Consider the following 23,916-nt stretch of genomic DNA (forward strand, 5'->3'; position numbering starts at 1 on the left):
TTTTTGCTGAGAAAACCTATTGCATATTTTTTTGTCATACTCTGGTGTCTGGTGCATGAACTTATTACCATTTACTCGCCCTCATGTCATTCTCAGTGACTTTTTCTGTGGAACACAAAAGAAGATGTTTTAAAGAATGTTGTTAACTAATCAGTTTCATTTCCCATTGACTTTCAGTGTATGGACACAAAATACAACATTATCAACATTCTTCAAAAATATCATCTTTTGTGTGGAATGGATATTTAAAATGTTCAAGAATTTCCAGCTGGATTTGAAATTCAACTGTTTTATTCTCAAAGAGAAGGGAAAAGGAAAAATAAGGATCGGTTTTGTGAGGCCTTTTGTGAAAGGAACTCTCTTCAAAACAACTCTGTATTCATAGTGGCACAAAGACAGTTTTGAAAAAAAAGGGCTCTCATGAGTTCGGGGCATTGGAGGCTAGTGGTGGGTAATGATGCTATGCAGTGGCGGATTTAGGCATGGGCGACATGGGCAACCGACCAGGGGTGCGTTTCCCAAAAGCATCGTTAGCTAACTATGGTAGGCCTAGTTAGTTCCATTTAAATCTATTGATAACGACGGAACTTGCGACCATAGTTGCTTTTGGGAAACGCACCCCAGGGCGGCATCTTGCACAAGGAAAAAAAAGTTTTTTTTTTACCGCTCATTTGCACCACAAGTCAATATCATGTCACCTTGTGCATCAATTAACCTGGTCGGGACTCGGCGTGTGCGCCCGGAGAAGTAGCCTCACTCAGACGCAAAGGCGGAGGGTGAACCAGCTCCAGGTTAAGTCTATAGCCTGTTTAGCCTAAAATTACGCACACCACAAACCCGTCATTTTGCCAGATATGGGTGTTATGTCATAAAATATTTGTTTATACTACTAAATTTGTATTTAACCGGATGACATTTTTAAAAAATCATTACGCTTTTATTTCCACCGTTTTTCAAACAACGAATAAAAGCGAACAGAACATTTACATTATCAGAGAACATTGCTGACTTAAGTCTAGTCAAGTTTAAACTATCAAATAATAGTCTATATATACTGTATAGGCCTATCACTTACGTTATGCTATGCTATTACACACAAGGGCAGCAAACATTACTTTTTCTGACCAACTAGCTTACATAACCAGACAGTATGTAATTTTGTAATATATTGTATTTTTTTAAACAAACGTAGCATCACTCACTTTATTAATGCTTTTGCTGTACAATTATGCGTTTATTTATTTGCCTCAATTTGTAATAATTTAAATATAGAGATTTATACAGGCAAAAGTATAGGGGCACACACACACACACACACACACACACACACACACACACACACACACACGCATGTATATAGCACTAGAACGGCCACTGATGCTGTGTTAATGGTGCCCTCTTGTGGTTCTCAGAAAATGACTGGTTAAAAAAAAAAAAGAGAGATATTTAGGTTGCAATGTTGATTATTGAACACATGAGGGCACACACTGCTAAAATTCTGATGACTTTATCAAAGGACAACCAACCGTTTTTTAACTACAAGAGAGTGCTAATATTGCATCATATCCACAGCCCCAAACCTCTTGGTTCTTTAGATGGAATCTGTTATTAATTCATTGTATATATGTTGGTTTGCCTGTTGCACAGTTGACTTTCATCAATACCTTGCCTTAATCTCCCACCATATGTATAGAGCATGGATTAAGATAAATACATACATATTAGAATTATGCCTTTAGAGTGCAAATCCCTCCCTTTCCAGTGGGCCAAATCTATCCCAACTGTACCCTCCAGAACTATGTGAGTAATGTAAAGCATATAAGTCTATAAATAGAAGGTGTGAAATGCATGGGAGTATCAAGGCTGATTTAATGGGCAGGCTTTTGAAGAGTTAAACGTGACATACTCCCCATTCTTGTTTCCAAGAGAAAATCAAGCAAATCGAGAGCAGTTGTGTGGGTGAGCTGGTGAGGGGTATAAGTGAATGGAGGAAATTCCACGTCTCCTCACTGATCTGAATGAGTTCCTATAGACCTGGATACGTAACTTGGCAACATGAAAATCAAATAATTGTGTGTTCAAATATATGTTTTTAAAAGGCTTCTGATCTTCTGTATGAAAGAGCATCACATCCAAATCAATAAAAAATAAAATGTTTTGCTAACGTCAAGTTATGAAAAAGAGATTTCTGAATGTCCAGGTTTTTCTTGGTTATGTGAATGTTACAGAAAACATTTAGGGAATGTACAATTTTAGTTCAAAGTTATCTAATCTTTAATAATGTTCTCAAAACAATAGGACAAAAACATTATCATTACATTGTTCATGGAACGTTTTCCTGAAACGTTTTAATTGGAGGTTTGTCTAACATTTTTTAAATGTTACTACTTGTTTTAGAATGTTTAGAGAATATGCAAAAGTAACATTCAAATAATGTTTGCAAAATTATGAAATGGAATGTTCCCTTACCAAATGTTTTTTTTAACCAAGAAAAAAAGTTTTTAAAACAATTTTAAAAGTGGATAATTTGAATGTTCAGAGAACATTCAGAAATAATAACTTTGAGAGAACCTTGCCAGAACATTAGCCAACGTTCTGAGAACATTTCCTGTTTGCTGGGATAAAGGCTGCTGGGCCTAATATTTTAGTGTGTGACATAATTGCACTGAATGGGGCAGGCGCATCATCCTAATGATGCTGTCAGCCAAAATAAACACTCCAAGACATTTCCACTGAATCTGCTTCAGTTTTTAATAGGTCTCTCAGTTTTTAATAGGTCCATTTCTGGTGGAACTGGATGATAAGTGGGCTGTGTTCACCCGTGACAGAAGGTCCTGGAAATTAGTTAAAGTTTGGCACAATCATAAGCCCTCTCTCTCTCTCCAGCAGTCATGGTATTAAATTAAGCCTGGCCAAAGCCAGGTATTGGTGTTGAATATTGTTTCTGCAAATAGATTGTGTTTTTTGCTATGTGTGATCAAAGAGTTATAGGAAGAGTTGTCTTTGTAGGTCTCTTTTTGAGGTCTTTTAAAGGTTAAAGCAGAGAAGCATCCTTAACCCTGTGTAGTCATGTTCTTGGAGTAAGATCAATATAAATGTTAAATGTATGGATATTAACTGCTATTAAAACTTTATTGTTTCCCATCAACAGAGGTGCATAGCTGTGTTCTGAATGGAGTCAGCACTGCCTTGAGTGAGTCCTCCTCTATCTGGAGTGATTTAAAGGAAGTATCTGAGATTGAAGTCATGAACTCCATCAGCTGCACCTTTGATGATCCATTTGATTTCAGTGAAGAGTCTTGGGATCAAGTGAGTAGCCTGCTCAACATGTCTATGTGGCAAATAAACTCAGTTTTTATGAGTTATGTGTTTGTAGATTACTTTAAAGAAATAAAGCGTCATAGCCTCATAATAGGGGTGAAGAAGTTGGCTATAACAGCACTAAAATAATCCTAAACCACTAAATAACAACAAATGCCACAACCACAACACTTTCCTAAGCACCTGGACAAACTTTCCTGATTTATGAGGTCATATTATGTAATGATAAAAAATTAAGGTAATTTTGATGTATTGTAAATTTTAATCAGTTTTAAAAGGTTGCATATTTATGATGCTAGTGGTTAATGAAACTAGCTTGAATAAATTAATATTAATTTATTCAAGATTATTTCAGGGATTCTCACTGCTAGGTTGACAGAGAAAGATGCAGAATGGATGAACTACAACAAATTTATGAAATATGTCTACACTACAAGCTGTCTGTTCACTAAAAGCAGGAAAAGGAGGAGTTTGAACACTTTCCAAGTGCCAAATGTGATTGAAATTAACAGGAAATCTAAAAAAAATAGATTTTTTCCAAAGTATTTGTATATATAAATATAAATATATCACATTATTTTTTTCAATTCTAACCTTATGTTTTATTTCTTTTATGTGTTGCTGCATCAACACTATTTTTTTTCTTATATTTTTTCTTCATTACTTTATTCATTTAGAAGTAAGCACATTGTGCTTATGGGGGCATTTAGCCCCCCTGATTCCTATATATTAAGCTCAAACCAAGCGCTATTTAACAGAGATTCACGGTGCAATAAACGGATGTTCGCGGAACGTTTTTTGGGGGGGGGTCTTGAACCTTTTGGAGACTTCATCTTTACGCACGCGCGTAATCCCCTCCGGCGCGTAATGATGCGCTCTGGCGCTTGGAGACGCGCAGGTATTCCTCCAGGGACGATTAGTCAGGGACAAATCAGAAGTTTCTGTGGAGATGCGTTCTGTTGTGCGTGAAGCAAAGCTTTGCGCTTCCCAATCAACGGTGCCAAAATCAGACAGACGGATGGATTTCATGCTTTGCGAGATCGATGGATAAACAGAGGGAAAGATGGATGGTGGCGTCTCTGTAGGGTGACATCAGAAACGGGCATGCCACCAGAAACGCACACAATTTTCCAGGAACGCTGAGAAACTGTTGCTGTTTCTTATTGTTTTTGTGTTTTTATTTAAGTGTGATAACATGCTGCAGACAACTGACAACAAGATACACGTGAGTATACTTTTGATTTTTCATGAATAGTACTACTAGAATACTAGCAGCAATACTCAAACAGATTAGCATTAGTTCTATAGCCAGAACATTGAATGAAGGATAACCCAGAAATAATGGCATGAATGAAAATTGTCTGTTGCTTTCATACTTTCAATCTAAATTGAAGTGTATTGAGAGCAGCCAAATTAAGAAGCAATAGTCTGACCTACATCTATCCTCACCATACTCCCTCCCCCCTTTCTCCTAAATTGAATTTGATATGCACGCACACTGCTGATGAACACTGAGCCTGGGTACATTGTATTCTCCTCTCACCTGTTCAGGTTGCCAATAACCTGATGGACATGGACCAGGACCCTCGCAAACGGCTGTGCTTTGCTGACGGCCGAAGGAAAGTGGACTATGTGCTGGTGTACCACTATCGAAAACGCTCCTCCGTCAGGAGGTCTCCTAGTCAACACAGACTGTCCATCATCTCCAATGGTAGTTATCCTTTAGGAGTGGAGGAAAAAGACCCAGAGGGAGGGAAGGATGAACCTGCGGAGGTGGTGGTGGATGTCGGACCCCTAGACCCTGCTGATGGGGAGAAAATCATGATCCGAGAGGAGTTCGAAGGCAATTTAAAGGATGCTGGGCTGGAAATTGAGTGTGATAAAGAGGTGAGTAGAAACTGAATAAATCTTATTTGTGCTGGTTTTACATGCCATTTGAGAATGAACTGATTTTGCTTTAGCCAGATGCATCTAAGTGCGTTTTTGGTCTTTTTAAGGGCCACATCAGGTGCTGATTTTATAGAAAGCTGTCTTTAGATCAGTTGAGTCGTGCCTTGTCAAAAACAATATCAGTCATGTGACCACTTCTATTCATATTCTAGAAATTTTAGGAAATAAGATCTTGACCATGAAAATTGACTCCAGTTTTTATAGAAAGCTGTCTTTAGATCAGTTGAGTCGTGCCTTGTCAAAAACAATATCAGTCATGTGACCACTTCTATTCATATCCTAGAAATGTTAGGAAATAAGATCTTGACCATGAAAATTGACTCCAGTTCGGTTTTCATAAAGACTGTTTCCTTAATAGTGTATGTGTGTGTGTGTGAATTGTGAGCTAGTCTGTCTTTCCAAGTCTTAGTACGCAGCCTAGTATTGGATAGAGTTACCATTTCACAGGGCACCAACTTGGGAATTATCCATGTATCATTGTTTTGTTATGTAAGCCATTACTCTTAAAGATGGCCCATTATGGAGTAATTGGTCTGTATTTGTATGGTATTATTAATGGTCCCAAATAAACTCTTCTTCATCTGTTGCTAGTAAGCTTGTTTTTATACCATATCTGGGGAATCAGGTGAACTCTCCGTACTTAAAAAGCTAATGGACATGCATTCTTGTCTAAAGAAAAACTCTCTTGTAGACTATAGCAGAAAACACGTTGTTATTGTGCATCTGTCTTTGTGATTGTTTTGTACTGCATGTCTTCATCTGTAGGGTGATTAGACCATGAATGCTTGTGGTGTGAAGCCAAGTAAGATTATCAGGGTGGTAATAGTAGTGATTGTCTACTCTCTCTCAGAAGAGCTGTGAACCAGCCTTTGACAGCACATTGAGTTAACTGTACCCTAGCCTGAAAGAGACCAAATTTCTCCTCCAAATTTAACGCTTTGCTATTTGTCGTTGTTGTAAATGATAGATACCCCTTTTCAACTCGGACATAATCATCTGAGTCTGAGGTGTTTTTTTTATCATGCATCGTGCATTTAAAAAGACAGAGATATTAAACAGTGCACTCCATAGCATCGTTTCCCCATGGGAAGCCTAGTAAGGTGGCAAAATGTGCTTGCAGTGACACGCTTTGTCATGATGGCTTTCATCATCATCATCATCATTCAACAGTCTTCTCCTGGTTTGTCTGATCACAAACGTTGCATAATGTTTTGCCCCAGCCGGTGTTTTCTGCTCTCTGACCTCTACAAATACCTGCGGTCAGATGCTCTGAATTATTCAGCCGGTAAGTGAAGTTTGATTGAAGACAGTCTGAACTTGGGCAGCGGGTCAAGTCACACCTGGCATGTTCCTCTTATCTTGGCACATCGTTAGCGTTTACTATCACTCTGGCTGAATATGCTATCTCAGATAGATTCAGGCATGTGAGGTGCCTGGTGGATTGACTTCATAGGGAGTGAAGCTTTGTTTTGAATATCATCAGTGCTCAAGGGGATGTCACGGCCGCTGGTATCATGTTTCAGTGGCCGCGTTAGCTGTGTTTGTTTGTCTTAATAGCCCCGGTCTGATGGATAACATTGGCTTTCTATGGTGGCAATAAAAAAACAAGCCTAAAAACAAAACAAAACAAACAAAAAAAAAAAACAGAGGGAAGACGTGGTGAGAAGACTTTTCCTGTACCTTTCTCAATGGTATAAATATGCATGCATGATGCATTTAAAGAGAGTTAATTAAAGATGAAAGATTCAGCATTCTTATCCACTTTAGATGTGTTCTCAGCATCATTGCCTGCAGTAACAAGTGAACCATCATCATGTTCGCAAGTCTCTGATGAGTCTAGTCTCATGTCCTTGAGGTGGAGTTCAAATCAAGTTACAAGTCTCTTTTTTATATATTGCAGGCTAATCTGAGTAATTTATAAATGCACTCAATAGAAAATTTCTTCTCATTTTCCCTTAGTAAATGAATGGGTAACTATGGTAACTGGGATTTGTTTTCCCTCAAGCCAAACCATGCTAAACCTACATTTTACATTATATATTTAAATTTTTCTAGAATACTTTATGTAGTCTAATTTCATATACATGTATTTTCTAAAGTAGATGCCAGTGCTTCTCTCATTATCATTGTCTGTAAACCTTTGGACAGTAAACCAGTTTTAGTCACCATGTTGAAACGCTGCTGTGTAATACAAAATGATGCATAATCTCACAAGAGTTACGGCATGCAAAAGAGACTCCCTTTTATCTGAACAGTGTCTTCTTGTGGACCTAAAGTCTGTTCGCAAGTCTTTAATTTGGAGTCTCAAGGCAAACTGTTTAAGTTAGACTTAAGTTTGAGTCTCAGACTAGAGTTTGCAATTCAGGTGTAAGCCATGAATTCTTAGGAGATGTTGAGACAGAGATGTTGTTTCTCAACTCTTAGTTTGAGTTAATTATACCAAATGTCAAAGCAAGGTTCAATCTGCCATGAAGAACCGTTTCCACTCATGGGTCTTCGGGAGCCCCTCAAATGTCAGTCGCAGCCAGTTTCTGTAGTGATGGCTCCCGCTCAGACTGTGCTCAAATCGAGCTAATTGCCTTACCCTGCTGAGATGAAGTACTAATTGGAATATCTTATCCTAATTAACCTTCTCAGATCCACATGTTATTTTTATCTCTCCTTTTTGAGTGTGTGTGTGTGGAGGGGGCAGAGAAAAATCACCCGTCGTGTTGGAACGCAGGGTACGGTGAGGATGTCCTCAGGTTTCCATCATCTCTTTCTGTCTCATCACTCTCATCTCATCCCGATGTCTCTTTCAGTTTCATCTTCCTTTCTTCTTAACACATGCTTCTCTAGATGGCATGGCTGACCACTGCCAGACAGATACAGTTACTGTCATCTCTGTATGGGCACGACGCAGCTTCAGTGTTAGGTTTCATGGCTACAACTTGCAAAAAGAGATCATTTCCATACCCCCCAAGTATATGTAATATATAGTCCCTATTTAGGGGCTCTTGGATGGGCTTGATGACAATCTGCCACTCTTTTGACATTGATACTACCTTTTCTAGGTTATTTTCAATTTATGTGTTTGTGTTTGAATGCTGCCGATTACCACAGGCAATAATTTCCACAGTATGTTTAAACAAATGTGAAATGCATTTACAGTAAAACACTTAAAAACCTAAGAGGCAAGTGGTCAGCACTGCAAATTAGTGCCTAAAATATGCAAATATAACACTTCTGAGGCTGGTGTAATTGAATCTATAAACTAGAATGGTTTCACCTCTAAAAGGGCAATTTAGTCAACTTTGCAACTCAAGTAACATTTTTATGTACTTAAAACTTAAAATGCATGACCCAAAAACATACCTCGCATAAAGGGCATATACTAGATTTAGTAGTTTTCTTTAGAGAAAAGGCATCCTGTTTTTATCTGTATTTTCAATGTAATGAAAACATTAAAGAATTTGATTATACACAAACGTTTAAATAATATTCATTTGTTAATTTGTGGACACTCTATAAATAATGCCAGTGGACACTCTAGAAATAATGCGCGAAGATTGTACCTGTAGGGCTACAACAGTTTGTCACTGGGGCAATACCTTTAAAGGGACGTCTTTGTACCTTAATTACCCCTAAAAGGGTTAAGAGTAGTACCTTAAAGGTCTATATTACTGATGAGGTACAAAGTTGTCCGTTTAAGGGTACTGTCTTAAGGTACAGTTTTTGCATATTTTGACAGTGCATGTACTTATACAATAAAAATTCAATTAAAGTGAACTAATTACCGAAATATTGTCAAAATTCAATAGGAAATGCATATGGGTCAGCATTTATCTTGTCTTAATTGGCCTGAACCAAAGTTTATGTTAAGAACAGGTCACTTATGCTTCAGAACTATTTTAGTTTCTCTAATTGTAACTTTTTATTCATAAAATGACAAAAATCAACTTGGAGACAGTATGTCAAGACATTTCTTTTCAATTCTTTCCCCAGAACAAGGCTCATGGTCATGCTTTCATTCGGCTACATGCGCCTTGGCAGGTGTTGAGCAGAGAGGCAGAGTTTCTCAAGATCAAGGTGCCCACCAAGAAGGTAAGACACAGCAAAGCTCCCTCTGAATCTCAAGACAAACCCGAGTCCCTTTGGATGTCCTAATGCGAGTTCTCCACAAGCCCTCAGAAGTCCCTGCATGCGTTATGTAGTGTGTCTCTGATGTATGTAAGGGAGAGGGGGAAAAGCACAAACGACTGATGCTGATTGTTGGTCTAATGCTTTACTGCTAATTTTGACCATAAAGACTTTGTCTCTTGTTCAGAGTTACGAGTTGAGGGAAGAAAAAGGTCTGGCTGCCACCATGAATGAAGTGTGGCGGAAGTTAAATCAACCGTTCCAGCCCAAAGTACCCCATCAGGAGCAAGAACACAGCCGTACCAAGTTCCTTTCGCACTGTTTCTCCCGGGACAAGCTCCACCTGTGAGAACCTGTCATGGTTGGGGTGATGTGGGGTTAAATGTCATCAGTGGCCACATGGGATTTTGTTCCTTTCTTAGAGGACTTGACAGGATTTGTTTGATTGCCAAAGGAATCTGGGTAACTCAAGGAAAGTCTCATCGCTATTTTTGGCCTTTTTGCAGGTACAACATCAATTCAAAGGACAACTTCTTCGACAATGCCACAAGGAGCCGAATAGTGAGTCTCTTTTACTTTGCTCGTGAAAGTTCTGTTCAGCCGGAATGGTACAATGTGATACGTGTTCTCTGGATGTTGAAAAGAGAACACGATATACAAGAGGGAACAAAAGTTATTTGCTAGCAGCAGGAGACTGCCGTCTCTAGGCACCGTTCTAGGAAACCAATTCCGCCGGGGTTTTTTCCAGGAACAATTTTCAGGTTTCTTGTTTGCTTGTATCTCTCTCACTCTTTCTCTCTCACTGTCTACCCCAGGTGTATGAAATCCTCAGACGCACCTCCTGCACACGGACCTGCCAAACCATGGGTTAGTAATACATTAATCCATAACCTAAGCACGGACTAGTGTTCGGGAAATCCTCAGGATAGTCAGGGCCAGAATGAGAGCTTTGGATGTGGGCACGGTGCAGTTGGAACAGGGTGCAACACAAGCCCATGCCATATGCTCCCTTGGACCGAGCCACTGCGCAGACGGACCACCGGGGGCTACTTTGAGATCGAGGCTATCCGGCAGAAGGGATGGCTTGGTGCTCTCTTTAGTTCTCCAGCCATGCCCCTCCTTTTCTTTCCGTCTCTCATACTTTCTCTCTTTGGTTTTGTACAAACTGAGTAAATTGGGTCATAAAGTTCTGGGATTGGGATCTGAATTGAAGCCGGGTCCATTGAGGTGGAAAGAGGGGGGCAATGGGTAGTGGTGGTCTTTCCAGCTTGTTGCTGGGGAGCTACTTTATTAATTGAGGGCTAATCACCAGAGCATACGTGTCGTTCCTTTGAGGACTGATTAATTACTTTGATTAAAGCCTGTGTTCCACATGTCAGCTGTCTTCCGCCTCAAGGACTCAGGCTGCCGGCTTTCCAAAAGCAATGAAGTTGGGCCATTTTAAAGTCAAAGCAGTCAATCATTATTCCCGCAGATGATGTCGGGTATTTTAAGCTCTCTTTTTTGCCTCGCAGGTATCACCACACTGATAGCCAACGGGGTTTATGATTCAGCGTTCCCTCTACACGATGTGAGTTGTTTTTTCTGGATTCCTTTGCCATTCTATCTCCTGTCAGGTTGACTTGAAATGTGTTTTTGTATGATTACAGGGAGACTTCCACCCCAGTGGACAAGCTGAGGGGAAGAACGACAGACAAGTATGCCGCTATTGAGTTGCATTTTTATGCAATGAATCAGAAGGGAGAATGTGATTAAATTCTGTATTTTTGTTGTACTGGTTTCAGCTGTTACATGATGAATGGGCAAGATACGGTGCTTTTTACAAGTATCAGCCTGTTGATCTTATCAGGTAACTCTCAGATCACTTTGACACAGTGCTTTAGATCAGAGATGCCCAAACCAGGGCCTGCGGCACAGATTTGGCCCGACATGTCAGGAAAAATTGGAAAAAGCATGCCATTTTTCATGCATACCTTCATTTCTTATTTATAGTTGGGGTAACATTTTATTTAAGGACCAGTTCTCACTATTAACTAGTTGTTTATTAGCATGCATATTACTAGCACATTGGCTGTTTAATAGTACTTATAATGCACATATTAATGCCTTGTTCTGCATGACCATATTTTAGATTCCTTAATCCACTCTATACCTAAACTTAACAACTACATTACTAACTATTAATAAGCAGCAAATTAGGAATTTATTGAGGCAAAAAGTCACAGTTAATAGTTAGTTAACAGTGAGAATTCGACCTTAAAATAAACTGTGACCATAGCTGGATATAATGCAACATTTACTTTTAGCACAAGGTCCTCAATAACATTAGATTTTTGGCCTTTTGTAGTAAAATGTTTGGACACCTCTGCTTTAGATCAATACTTGATTGATTACCTCATGCAACGCAAACACCCACTGTTTTCTGTGTAAACATTAGGAAGTACTTTGGGGAGAAGATAGGTCTCTACTTTGCCTGGCTTGGCGTCTATACTCAGCTTTTGATCCCTGCGTCTGTGGTGGGCATCATTGTGTTCTTCTACGGCTGGGCCACTGTGGAAACAAACATACCTAGGTACGTGCCAATAAAGCCCAACGAGGGCTGGGCACGGGTCCCTGTTGTGGGTGGGCACGCAACAGCTGCCAGCTTGAGAGTAACGGACTGTGATTATTATATTCCGCTGATATTAAAGTGATAATTAGAATCAAGGAACATAGTTCTGGTGTTTATGTGGTTTCATCTGATTCATGGGATTAATTTATGCTAGAATTGCAAGTGCTGTTAGACTGTGCTCAGCATGCATTTGTGACTGAAACATCCCTGTGGAGAAAGGGGAATATTGTGATCCTTTTAAATGTCAGTACTTGTTTGAGTACACAGTGAACCAGACAGTATTATTTCTGAGACCGCAGTGAATATTTCTGTCCAGTGCAGCCACATTTTGCGAGGTCACAAGATAAAATAGTGTTGCATTTTTAATTGATACTTTAGACATTGAGCCATGCTGATGGATAAACATGCTGCACCATATCAAGTCCATAATTAATTTATTTTATTGGACTGTTGCACGACCATGTCTAATTGTGTGTGTGTGTGTGTGATTTTGTGTGCTTTACTGCCAGCCAGGAGATGTGTGATGAGGATCAGAACTTCACTATGTGTCCCCTCTGTGATCGAGCATGTGACTACTGGCATCTCAGCACAGCTTGTGGCACGGCACGTGCCAGCCATCTCTTTGACAACCCGGCTACCGTGTTCTTCGCCATCTTCATGTCCGTCTGGGGTACGCCTCAAAATTACTCTCGTTTCATTATCTCTCTATCTATTGTTTTACGCCATTATCTACACACATTGATCTGATGGTTCATACTGTACATCAACATATGATTAGCTTACACTCTTTAAAATAAAGGTTCCAAAAGGGAGTTTTCGGGCAATTCCATTACAGAACAATTTTTGGTTCCCCAAATAACCTCTTTGGAACCTTTATTTTAAAGAGTGTAAGTTAATCATATGTTAATGTACAGTATGAACCTTAGTCCACTACATCTTTATTTTTGAACACAAGAATAACAAACCTAGTTTAGATATTACCCACTTTTGTATATTATTTACGTGAAGAGCTGCCTTAGATCTGTCATTCAGTCCTGTTGAATATGAGACCAGTTCGAGCCGCTAGCATTAATGTGCAGAAGTGCTGCTGTCTCCATAGTGATGGAGCTGAAGAGATGTTGAATGGCCAGAGAGTAGTGTTACCTCTTTCTGTCACTGCCTGCGTCCCCGGGCCTGGCTGATGGAGGCATTGTGAAACCACTCAATTCCTGACACTGCCGTCTTTGACACCTGCATTGGGTAGCAGAAGCAATACATTATTACTCATACAGAGACCCCCAGCAGCGTGTAGAGAGACTGCATCTGTTTGTATGTAGGTACTGAGATGTATTAATTAGCCATATAATGCAGTTTCAAAGCACACACACTGCCTAGGTCTTTGCTGTTTTGTTTACTGTGGATTTAAAGGGGTAGTTCACCCCAAAATAAAAAATCTGTCATCATTTACTCACATAAACCTGTATGAATTTCTTTCTTCTGTGTATCTTAACTTAGTGAAATAGCTATACGTTTTAATATAATCAAAGTAAATCAGCAAAGAATGATCTAAATTTTGGTCTGTTGGTCACACAAAGCGGCTGAATGGTTTTAGAAGACCTGAATTATATAGTGCACAAGTCATATGGACTACTTTCATAAGATGGAAAAGAGCATCATGAACATTCTGCTAAACATCTTTTTTTGTGGTTGACTGAAGAAAAATATACATATTTGGAATGATATGAAAGTGGGTAAATAATGACAGAATGTCATTTTTGGATAATTATTTGCAAAAAATATGATAACTATTTCAATTCAAGTTTATTTGTACAGCGCTTTTCACGATACAAATCATTGCAAAGCAACTTTACAGCAAATTAAGTTTCTACAATATTTAGTGGTAACTATTTGGCTGAACTTAATTGAATCATGGACAGTGGTTCCATATAATAGAAATTTGTTAACATGACTGAATCAAGTTATTTTGAAGTAAACTGTTACATATACTAGCAAACAAAATAAAACCTTTCTTTATACATACGATATTAAGTGTTGGCAGCCAGAAAATGGTACTGGTTATATCCATGACACTCCCACAGTGTTTTTTTATTAAATTAATCTTATTAGTAGTTTCTCATCTCAAGCACTCAATCTCAACACGTCACAAGAATGGTAACTCCCAAAACCATCAACATAACATAAAGCCTCTCAAATACCAACATAATAAAACATTAAACATGAACAAGTCCTCCCATTTCCTTATCTTGCAAAAAAACAAAACATAAATTAAATTAATCTTATTAGTAGTTTCTCAACTCAAGCACTCAATCTCAACACTTCACAAGAATGGTAACTCCCAAAACCATCAACATAACATAAAGCCTCTCAAATACCAACATAATAAAACATTAAACATGAACAAGTCCTCCCATTTCCTTATCTTGCAAAAAAACAAAACATAAAAACACTTTATTTCAACATTTAGCCTACACTTCCTATCCATCCCAGTGCAAAGCATGATGGGAAGTGGAAAATGTGTTCCCAGTTTACACAACAAAAATAATTTCTGGAGTTTTAACTAAAATGGATTAAGTAAATTGGTTGAACATGATGAAATCTTGAAGAATTATGTTGAATTAACTTTTATTGAAGTAAATTGAACAAGCAGAATATTTTTGAGCATTCCTTTAATGGACTTGTAGATGAGATGTAATTTGTCTTACATTAAGAAATGACACTTTGCCCCTTATAAATGATCTTTTGCTTCTCTTTTCTCATAAAGCACATAGTTGTCAGCATTCATTTACTGAATGCCTCATCTCTCTCTCTCTCTCTCTTTAGCTGTCATGTTTCTAGAGCACTGGAAGCGCAGACAAATCAGTCTGAACTATAGTTGGGATCTGACAGGCATGGAGGAGGAGGAGGTACGTTCACACATGAACACAGTCACATTATGTTACTCACTAATCACTAGTGTTTGCATGTCTGGATTCCTGCACAGTGGCCAAGAGCTGATTTCAATGACAGTGTTTCCTGACACTGACCAACTGAAAATAACTAACGCTGACTGTTATATGATGCGACACAATGGTGGCGTCCCTATCCAAAATTATTCATGTTTTTCCCCCAACGCTGTGTATGAATGTCCCCATGTGATCTCAGCCAAATAATGGACTCACCAATTTGTTAACTTCTTGTTTCTCTAAATGCAATCTTTCCCGCCAGGAAAAAGCGAAGGTTTGAGTTTTAAGTTTGAAACTCTCTTCTTGCTGCTCTTTGAGATGTTGAGTCTTTGTGTCCTTGTGTTGCCCTGGATTTTTGACCTGTTTGAATGGTTTGAAGCTCTCTGTCTGCAGCTGTGCACTTGGTCTCCACCTGTTTGTCCTTTTCTCTTTAGGAACATCCCAGACCCAAATATGAAACGATTCTCCTTCAAAAAAAGCAGAGGAAGAAGAAAAATAAAAAGAACAAAAATGAGGTGGGCAGGTTGTTTTTTTAAACCATTTTTATGTGCTTAATGCATTATGCATTTCATTAATGGCTGACTTAAAAAGATCTAAATATATTTCTTTTTGGCTTCTGGCTGAATATGCAAATGCTTTATTGAATAGAGTCAAAAAGGGAACTGCCATGGTTGTAGGGGCAGAGATGAGGGGGTGCCAAATGCTGTGGGCCTTTTACACAGCCTTCCCATCATGCACTGCTCTGGCCTGAAGCATTTGCAACCGGTGCTTTGGGGCTCGTAGGCTGCGCTTTGTGTTGGTGATGCTCAAGAAAAAAGGAAGTCATGCAGATCCAGTTTGGTTTCCGGAAAACTGAAATTTGCATTGTTAGCTAGTGTTTTGCCCTCTTTTGTCAGCGACTGTGTGACAGTTCAGATATGTGTGTTCCAGCCTGAGAGAGGTGTGGACGAGAGTGGGAAACTGGGGAAGGACAAATGGAGGCAGAGGTTACTGTCAGCCATGGCAGCTGGGAATCCGGTAAATGGCGCTCTCTCTTTCTCTTTCTCTCTCTCATTCTCGCCTCCATCTCTCCAGAGCCTCGTTTCCACCTGCTTGTGTTACAGTTTCTATATTATACTCCCTAGTTGTGAGGTTGGAAGGTTTTTTTCCCCTTTCGAACTATGTGACAGCATCTTGACCCAGCAATCCAACTCTGTCTTTATTTTGAAAGTTGTTCTTTTTTGGTCTATTTAAGGCAAGACACTGTAGGTGAAAACTACTTTTCATGAACTATTTGGCTTTTTAAAACATATTATTTCAGACTAGTGGAAAGCAAGCATCTAAAATACATTTTTAAGTGTTTATTTTATTGCACTTTGTCTATTTCCATAGATTTCATTAGTTTAGAACAATATATTGCGTAGATTTCAATATAGATTTCCATTATGTACAATATTTAAAGGCCACATTCTCAAATTGAGCCAGAAATGGCCACTTCAGTAGCAAGGTAAGTTTATTCATATGGCACATTTCATAGACGGTGGTAATTCAAAGTGCTTTACAAATAAAATAATTCTAAAATAATCACAGCATAAGAAATAAAAGTAGAATGCTTAAGAAATATTAATAACAATAAAAAGAAAAAAATGATTATAATGATTAAAAAAAAGAATTAAGAATAAAAAAGAGGATGCATATAAATTAGATATTACCTCATTTGTATATTTAAAAAACATTTCAGAAAACTATTTTCTTAATTCTTCATGTAATCTCAATTTTTTTATTCTTAATATAATCAATAAACCTGGGAAATATGGTGATATGTAATAGTCACATTTGTTACCCTATTCACCACGGATGTCTTGCCTTAAACAGTGTCACTGTGATGTCATTCTTCTCTGTCTGCCCTCTAGTCTTTTACCATTTCCTGTCAATAACTTTGAAAGAATGACTTGCGGCCCATTCACACATGCACAGATGCACATTTAGTGAGAGAATTTGAGCCTGTTTAATTTGTAAATGGCCATGTGTCTGTCAGATTGGCTCAGCTGGGTGGGGTGGTCATGATGGGGTCGACGGCATGAGCAATACGGCCATCTCTCACTGCCGTAATCCTCTTGATGTAGGACGGAGCATGTCGGGCTAATACAGTTAGATCTCGTCGGTTTGCTCTGTTGGTTTCACGTAACTAAATGTTAGTCACGACATAACAACATTAAAGGTTTCTTGTCCTTTTACCTAAGGTCAAGTGTAATGTCATCGTTGAGCTCTGTTCAGTAGTAAATACTGCAGATCACAGCTGTATATAAAAAGCATATGCTCAGTAAATAAATATGTTGTCCAGGAAGTTCTCATTTGTTCACACATGAGGTGTGAACCTCAGAGATTTGAGCATTTCGTTCGGAAAATGTAGATTGTGCTCGTCTGTTTGACATCATTGCTTGGGGCCGTTGTTTTGTGTGAAATGCAATTAGGCAAATTAGCCCAATAAATTAGGACTTTTTAGTTGATATATGACATGGCTTGTAAACAGGTAAACTGGCATCTGTAGCCTCGTTTCTTTGTGTGTGCGTCGTGTTACGCATCCAACTGTGTCAGTAGTTCAAGCTTCTTAAGGTTTCTCAGGGTTTGTAGAACATTAATCCTGGTTTAAAGTCAAGCCTGGACTCACTGTGAGGTTTCTGGCCTTAAAGATTAGTTTTACGAATAATAATAATAAAAAAAATCTAAATTCAATCCGCTGGGAATTGAAGTGTTTACCAGGCTGCTACAATGAGAGCTTACATAAAATAAACATTTACTGGATTTGCTAAAGATTGAAAGGCATCAAATCTTAGACAGTCAAAAGAAATAAAACAAAGGCAGTCTGTAGGAAGTAAACAACATATGCTTCAGCACACCTGTAGGTATATTGTGCTTCTCATATCGGATTTCAGATTTATATGCCGATAAATGTCACTAAACAAACGTTTTATGCTGAATATCCTTAAAACAAGATAAATTTACTTGAGAAGCGATTTTTAAGCTTAAAACTCTCTAATTATACATGTAAAATAAATAAGAAAACAAGATATAATATCTTATGCAATTTTGGTTCTCAAGTAAATTTGTGTTTGCACATCATTACCTCGAAAAAATGAAATCTTTGTTTTTCTTCCAGAAATATTAGTTTGGTAAGTAGTGTAAAAATAATGAACGATTACAAAATACACGACTCGATGTCCTTCAACTGTCTGTCCTATGTCTTTCCCACTGGAAAAAAAATGAAAAGTTCAGCTATAATATTAGCAGTTGCTATGTCCTTCATGATGCTCTCTGGTCTCATTGTGCATCCATAGTCCTCATTAAAACTTGTTCAGCACAGGAGGTGTGATGTTGTGGCATACATACATACAGTTCAGCGCCCCCTGACCTAATGTGTAGCCTATTTTTTTGTTTTTTGGGCCTTTTTTGTCCAAGAGTCACAGATTTCAATTCATCACTCGCATTATGGTGCTTTTTCTCATTCTTATGTTTAGCTACTCTGTCCCAGATATCATGGCCCACGGTCAGTCCTGACCTAGATGTTCTGCAGAACCTTAAATCAAGACTATACATCCTAATGACTTAATTCAAAACAGCCTGGACTTAAGATTAATGCAGTTTGGGTCGGCCAGACGTCGTAAACAAGGCAATTTCTGCTTAATCTTCATGTGGGTAAAAAAAATGCAGTAGTTAAGTCATTATTATTATTCAGCACATACTCGCTGTCAAGCAAATAAGCAGCACTCACCAGGGTCCAGTTGATGCTCATCAGTTTCTGCAAGTGATGTTGTGGTGGAAAAACCACAGCTCTCAGGATTTCATGACTAAGCGCTGACAGACCTCCCCATGTTTCTCACAGCTCATTTGTATTGCCAGAAGACCCCAAAATGCTCTGAATAAACCAAATAAATGCTGGAGAGGCAGAATGTCTGGTGAAAACCTCCAGATCACTCATTTAATAGGCCACATGGTACGTGTCCGGTTTGGGGTGACTGCGAAGAGAGCAGATGATGAAAGGTAGTCAGTTCAGGGAGTTATAAGGAGTCACTTATGTGTCACTTATTTAGCTTGAGACACATGCTGAGTTTGTTAAAGTGTGACGTTCTAAAAGAGACGTGCTGTACCAAGATTCAGATTCAGTGTGGTTCAATGCACAGGCTGTCCAGCAGAGCGCGCTAGACTCCAGTGCGTTTGTGTGTATATGCACGGGTGTATGCTAACGTCCTCCCATGGGCTGAAGGCCAGACCTCTGAATTAAGCAAAGTCCTCACATCTCCATGGAGACACGAACACTTGAATCCCACTCCCTTGCATACGCTCGGTTGGGTTCGCTCTTATCTTCAGCTCTTTAAAGGCCTTTATCTCATAACTATGTCATCTTGACAGCTATCTTTAGGACACATTAGTGACGTTTGTTAATAAAATGCAGCACACCCTTTGCGTGGCTAATTTTAGAGCGCAATATTCTCACCGCCTCCAGAAGCAAAGTCAGGGAACAGTCCTCATTATCTTTGAGGAGGAGGGTTGCATTTGCTTTCTGAAAGTGTGCATCTGGCTGAGGAGGAGATGATCAACGTTTGACCTCTGACTGAGTTGTTATTTTATATTATGCTTTTTCACTGCAGATTTATTAAATTCTGCATTAAATTCCATTCACTCTGGGTCCAAAGGGCTAAAACTCTCTGTGGCCAAAGATTGAAAGGTTTTGTGGCATGAAATCTTGGATATCCAAAAGATATAAGATTGAGGCAGTAGCAAGTAAACAAGATATCCTTCACTGTAAAAAAAAATTCTGTAAAACTTACGGTAAAAAAACGGCAGCTGTGGTTGCCGGAATTTTACCGTAAAAAATAAATACGGTAGCAACATTTTAGGCTTTACGGTTTTATCTTAAATTTACAGTTAAATACCGTAATTTCATTAACTGAAATAATGTTAATATACCAACCTATTGAAGTAGCCTACTGAAATCTGTTTTGTACCTTTGTAATACACTGATAACCATCAAATACAGGTGGTGATGAGAAAGTCACATGATGAACCAAAGCCCATCACAAGCAGCTTTTAAATAATAACATATATAGAAGGTACACAGCCCATCACAAGCAGCTTTTAGATAATAACATATATAGAAGGTGCACAGTGTGTCATTCACACAAACACTAAACACCATCATGGTAACACACATGAAATTGAAAAAATGCAATAAACATTCATTTAGCAACATTAGGTGTAACACACAACCTTAATATACAAAACTGTTAAGAAAAAACTAAGAAGAAACAGTTATTTCAACAAAAAAACCATCAAATTTGAAATGTATCGCAGAGAATTCTGGGAATGTCAATTTACGTTATTACTGTAAATTTATGTTATTCACTTTTTCACTTCCAAAAACGGTATACTACCGTAAAATTACATGTAATGTCCAATACGGTTTTTCACCGTATATAGTAGGGGAATTTACCGTTAACCATTTAACAGATTTTTACTGTAGCATTTTTACAGTCTTTTACCGTTAAATTCACGGTCATTTTTTACAGTGTTCAGCTCACCTCTATATTGTTCTTCTCGGATCAGATTTACCTGCCCCTAAATGTCATGTAAAAACCCTTTATGCTGAATATACGTAAAGCAAGATACATTTACTTGAGAAGCAAAACTATGTAAGATAATAACCCTTGTTTTCAGAGAATTTATCTTGAATTGTTTGTTTTTGGTACACCTAATTCTTTTAAGCATAAACCTCATTAATTATACTAAAACCTCTTTAAATAATTAATAAAACACTTGTGCAATTCTTATGCAAGGAGAGTTTACTTTGCTTTCTGAAAGTGTGCATGTGTGTGATGGAGGATTTCTCTTATTTTATTAGTGATGATATTGAAGTCTGAGCAGGAAGTCTAGGATATTTAATACACAATATCGGATAATTAAATTTTTCCATCTGTTTTATAATGTAATCCATCCTACACTTAATCTATGGTCTGGTGTGCTCCTGCTCAAGCTGTTTATTAGAAAGATCATGCTGATCTGAAGCATGTAGGTTTCTTTGTGTATAATCCTGGTCTGGTGGTCGTCTCAGATCAGAGCACATAGCTGGAAGGAGATGAGAGTGTGTTTTAAAAGGATTTCAGATCTGTCAGATGGGGCTCGCATCAGATTATTCCCTTCTGTACCCGGCGGCCAAAAGACAATCTCCAGTCAAGCTCTCTTAATGGACCTCCACCTGTTTTAAAGACCCAAAAGGCTAATTTTGTCAGTCCACCAACCTGAAATATTCGCTTGTAGGCTGTGTGTGATTCTAACACAAATGCATTGTTTTCTCTATTGTGTATGTGGCGGCTTACGTGCTCTTGGTTGCTAGCGTGGGCACTGGTGTGGTTCCGGTACTTGTTCTCTTTCGTCTCTGGCTTACAGTATGTTTGGAGGGTGGAGGGGGTGGGGGGGATTGAGAGAATGGGGTGTATGGTGACGTCAATGTGAACACGGCATCTCTGCAAAGCGACATATGGCCGTGGAGGACATCCCCACACTGGTGATCCTGTCACTAATTTCCCAAAGGACTTAGTGTGGGACCGTTGGGACGCGTGTGTGCTGTCCGACTGAGTATGTGTGTGTTTCTATGAGAGCATGTGGCGATCATGCGCAAACAAAACCAGAGCCCATTGACATTTTCATGTCTGCTGGGCAGATCAATGGGATGTCAGGTTGACATGAAGTCTCATAATTGAAGAGAGTGTGTCGCATCACAAAAGTCTCGAAGTTTGCTGATGTATTAGTTTTATATACACTCTTAAAAATAAAGGTTCCAATAGATTTTTGTAAAGATTCCATTGAAGAGCCATTTTGGGTTCCACAAAGAACCTTTCAGTAAACAATTCTTAAAGAACCATTTTTTCTTAGTGTGAAGAACATTTGAACAATCTAAAGAACCTTTTTCTACTATAAAGAACCTTTTGTGCGGTGGAAAGGTTCTATGGATGTTAAAGAACCATGAAGTCTTTTGAGTAACATTTCTGCAAGAAACCTTTAGACAGCCAAAATAAAAGACAAAGAGGTTTGCAGAGCATCTTGACTTAAGCTCAAGGAAGTGATATTCTCCGACAGCTGTCGTACGCAGGAGGATCTGTGGAAACCCACATCTGTGCAGCGCCCAACCTATCTCACTGTCACTGAGCTGTTGAATTAATCCAGTGATCTATATCCACTATATAACAGACAGACATGGACTGCTGTCCTCAGACCAATATCATGCAAGCACATGACCACACGTGAACCATCCTTCCCACTTTTCTAATGTGTTGATCAAACTTTATTAAATGAGTAAATCTCCTCAGTTTCTTGATTTCATCAGTCAATTTCAAAGGCTAAAACATAAATAAAATTAAATATAAAAAATTTGTTTATGCATTTGGCAGATGGTTTTTATCCAAATTGCATTCAAGGTATACATTTCATCAGTTTTTTCATTTTATTTTTAAATACTGAAATATGTTTTTAGGCAAATAGTCTGACTTTGAATTTCTGTGTCCATTTTATCTCAGTACTTTTCTGACACATCAAATCTGCAATTTAAAAATAAAAAAAGTGTTAATTATTTAAAAACAATACCACCTGTCTTCTTCCTCCCTCTCTTGATCTGTTTTTACAGTTTTATGATGTGGCTGATTACATAAATTATTAATGCCATTCCTCTGCATTTTTTTGTCAGGCAGCTTTTCTTATTGTTATATATCGCTAAGCTTGCACGAAATCTGCGCCTGCAGAAATCCTCAGCGGAATTCAAATGGCCCACATTTATAAAATACTACAAATCCTTTTGCCCTAACACATTTTACCATATTTACAACCATTACGCAGATTTTCCTTCACAAATCAGCATAAAAAATAAAAAAAAGTGCACAGATCTCATACGGGCCTACTTATTACATACTTGTGGCACCTCACAGCATATTCGTGGCATTAGCTTCAAATATGCATCTCTACTTGTCCTTGTGCCAAATACAGTGAGGCTTCCCATGAACTTGGCCTCATTAGATATTAATGCATCACACAAAGTTGCATTTTAAGAGGGGATCACAGCCTGTCACTAAATGGCATCATGCATCTTAATGAAGAGTCAGTAACCAGTGAGACCGCAGCCCTGCAGTAGTTCCTCTTATTACTGGGTGGGGGTTTGCGAGCCAAGCTTGTGGATCATGATTAATGGCACAATTGCGTGACCCACATTCTTTATTCTGGATACCCTAAAGCTGTGGCATCTCGAAGGCTGTGACTGGTTACACTCTGTGGCTTTTCCTGGGTGCCAGGGTTTAGTAACGCACTGTGCTAGGTGGTGCTGTTTGCCTCATTATGAGCCCAATTGCGAGAGGTAGATTTTTTTCAAACTGCTGTGTCAACACACTGACCGCATTTGCTACCGGATTCTTGCAAAACCCTCTAAATCATTCATCAACAAATATGAGATGGGCTCTGTTTCAAACCCTAACTAGACAGCAACATAGGCACACTCCAAATGCAAAGTCTGCTCCCAGCAGGCAACTAAGCTGCATTTTGGCCAAATTAAAATCATGCAGCATTACATATATCCTGCACAGATAAGGCAATACAAGAATGCATTGCAACAAAGTTGAGGAAGATGTTTTATTCATTACTAAAAAGCATCAGTAACCATTCCATCTAATTAAAAACAAACTATTTCACCCTGTGTTTATGTGCGCTTTGTATTCTTGTGCATTTTGCAATATAAGTAGCTTAACAGCATTATAACCTCAGATTGTTCTAGAGAAAGGGCGTTAAATCAAATCAACCATTTTGAGGTTTCCTTTCAGTATTGATGTCGCCTTAGATAATAGCTACAGCTAGTAAACAGTAAGTAAAGTAAGTAATTTGTGCTCTTGTTTCTTAGAAAAACTGGCTCATACTGCTTGTCAAACACTCTTTCGATTGTAATGATGCTTCCCTTTC

General features: G+C 38.6%; 1 protein-coding gene across 2 annotated transcripts in view; it reads left to right on the top strand.

The window, feature by feature from the left end:
* LOC107711491 (anoctamin-1-like) overlaps positions 1-23,916 on the top strand; it is a 52,966-nt gene that overhangs the window by 12,259 nt on the left and 16,791 nt on the right. Inside the window, exons 2-16 of one of the 2 annotated variants that reach the window (XM_016516475.1) lie at positions 3,245-3,309; positions 4,508-4,546; positions 4,873-5,208; positions 9,256-9,354; positions 9,578-9,735; positions 9,897-9,951; positions 10,206-10,257; positions 10,905-10,960; positions 11,040-11,087; positions 11,175-11,239; positions 11,828-11,962; positions 12,511-12,671; positions 14,822-14,904; positions 15,378-15,458; positions 15,874-15,960. In XM_016516475.1, the coding sequence (XP_016371961.1) occupies positions 3,247-3,309; positions 4,508-4,546; positions 4,873-5,208; positions 9,256-9,354; positions 9,578-9,735; positions 9,897-9,951; positions 10,206-10,257; positions 10,905-10,960; positions 11,040-11,087; positions 11,175-11,239; positions 11,828-11,962; positions 12,511-12,671; positions 14,822-14,904; positions 15,378-15,458; positions 15,874-15,960 (1,518 nt within the window). In that variant the 5' untranslated portion in view covers positions 3,245-3,246. The remainder of the gene's footprint in view (positions 1-3,244; positions 3,310-4,507; positions 4,547-4,872; positions 5,209-9,255; positions 9,355-9,577; positions 9,736-9,896; positions 9,952-10,205; positions 10,258-10,904; positions 10,961-11,039; positions 11,088-11,174; positions 11,240-11,827; positions 11,963-12,510; positions 12,672-14,821; positions 14,905-15,377; positions 15,459-15,873; positions 15,961-23,916) is intronic. The other variant, XM_016516476.1, reaches the window with a different exon arrangement.

Source organism: Sinocyclocheilus rhinocerous, unplaced genomic scaffold (assembly GCF_001515625.1).
Source record: "Sinocyclocheilus rhinocerous isolate Xijiao unplaced genomic scaffold, SAMN03320098_v1.1 scaffold208, whole genome shotgun sequence".
Lineage (NCBI taxonomy): Eukaryota > Metazoa > Chordata > Actinopteri > Cypriniformes > Cyprinidae > Sinocyclocheilus > Sinocyclocheilus rhinocerous.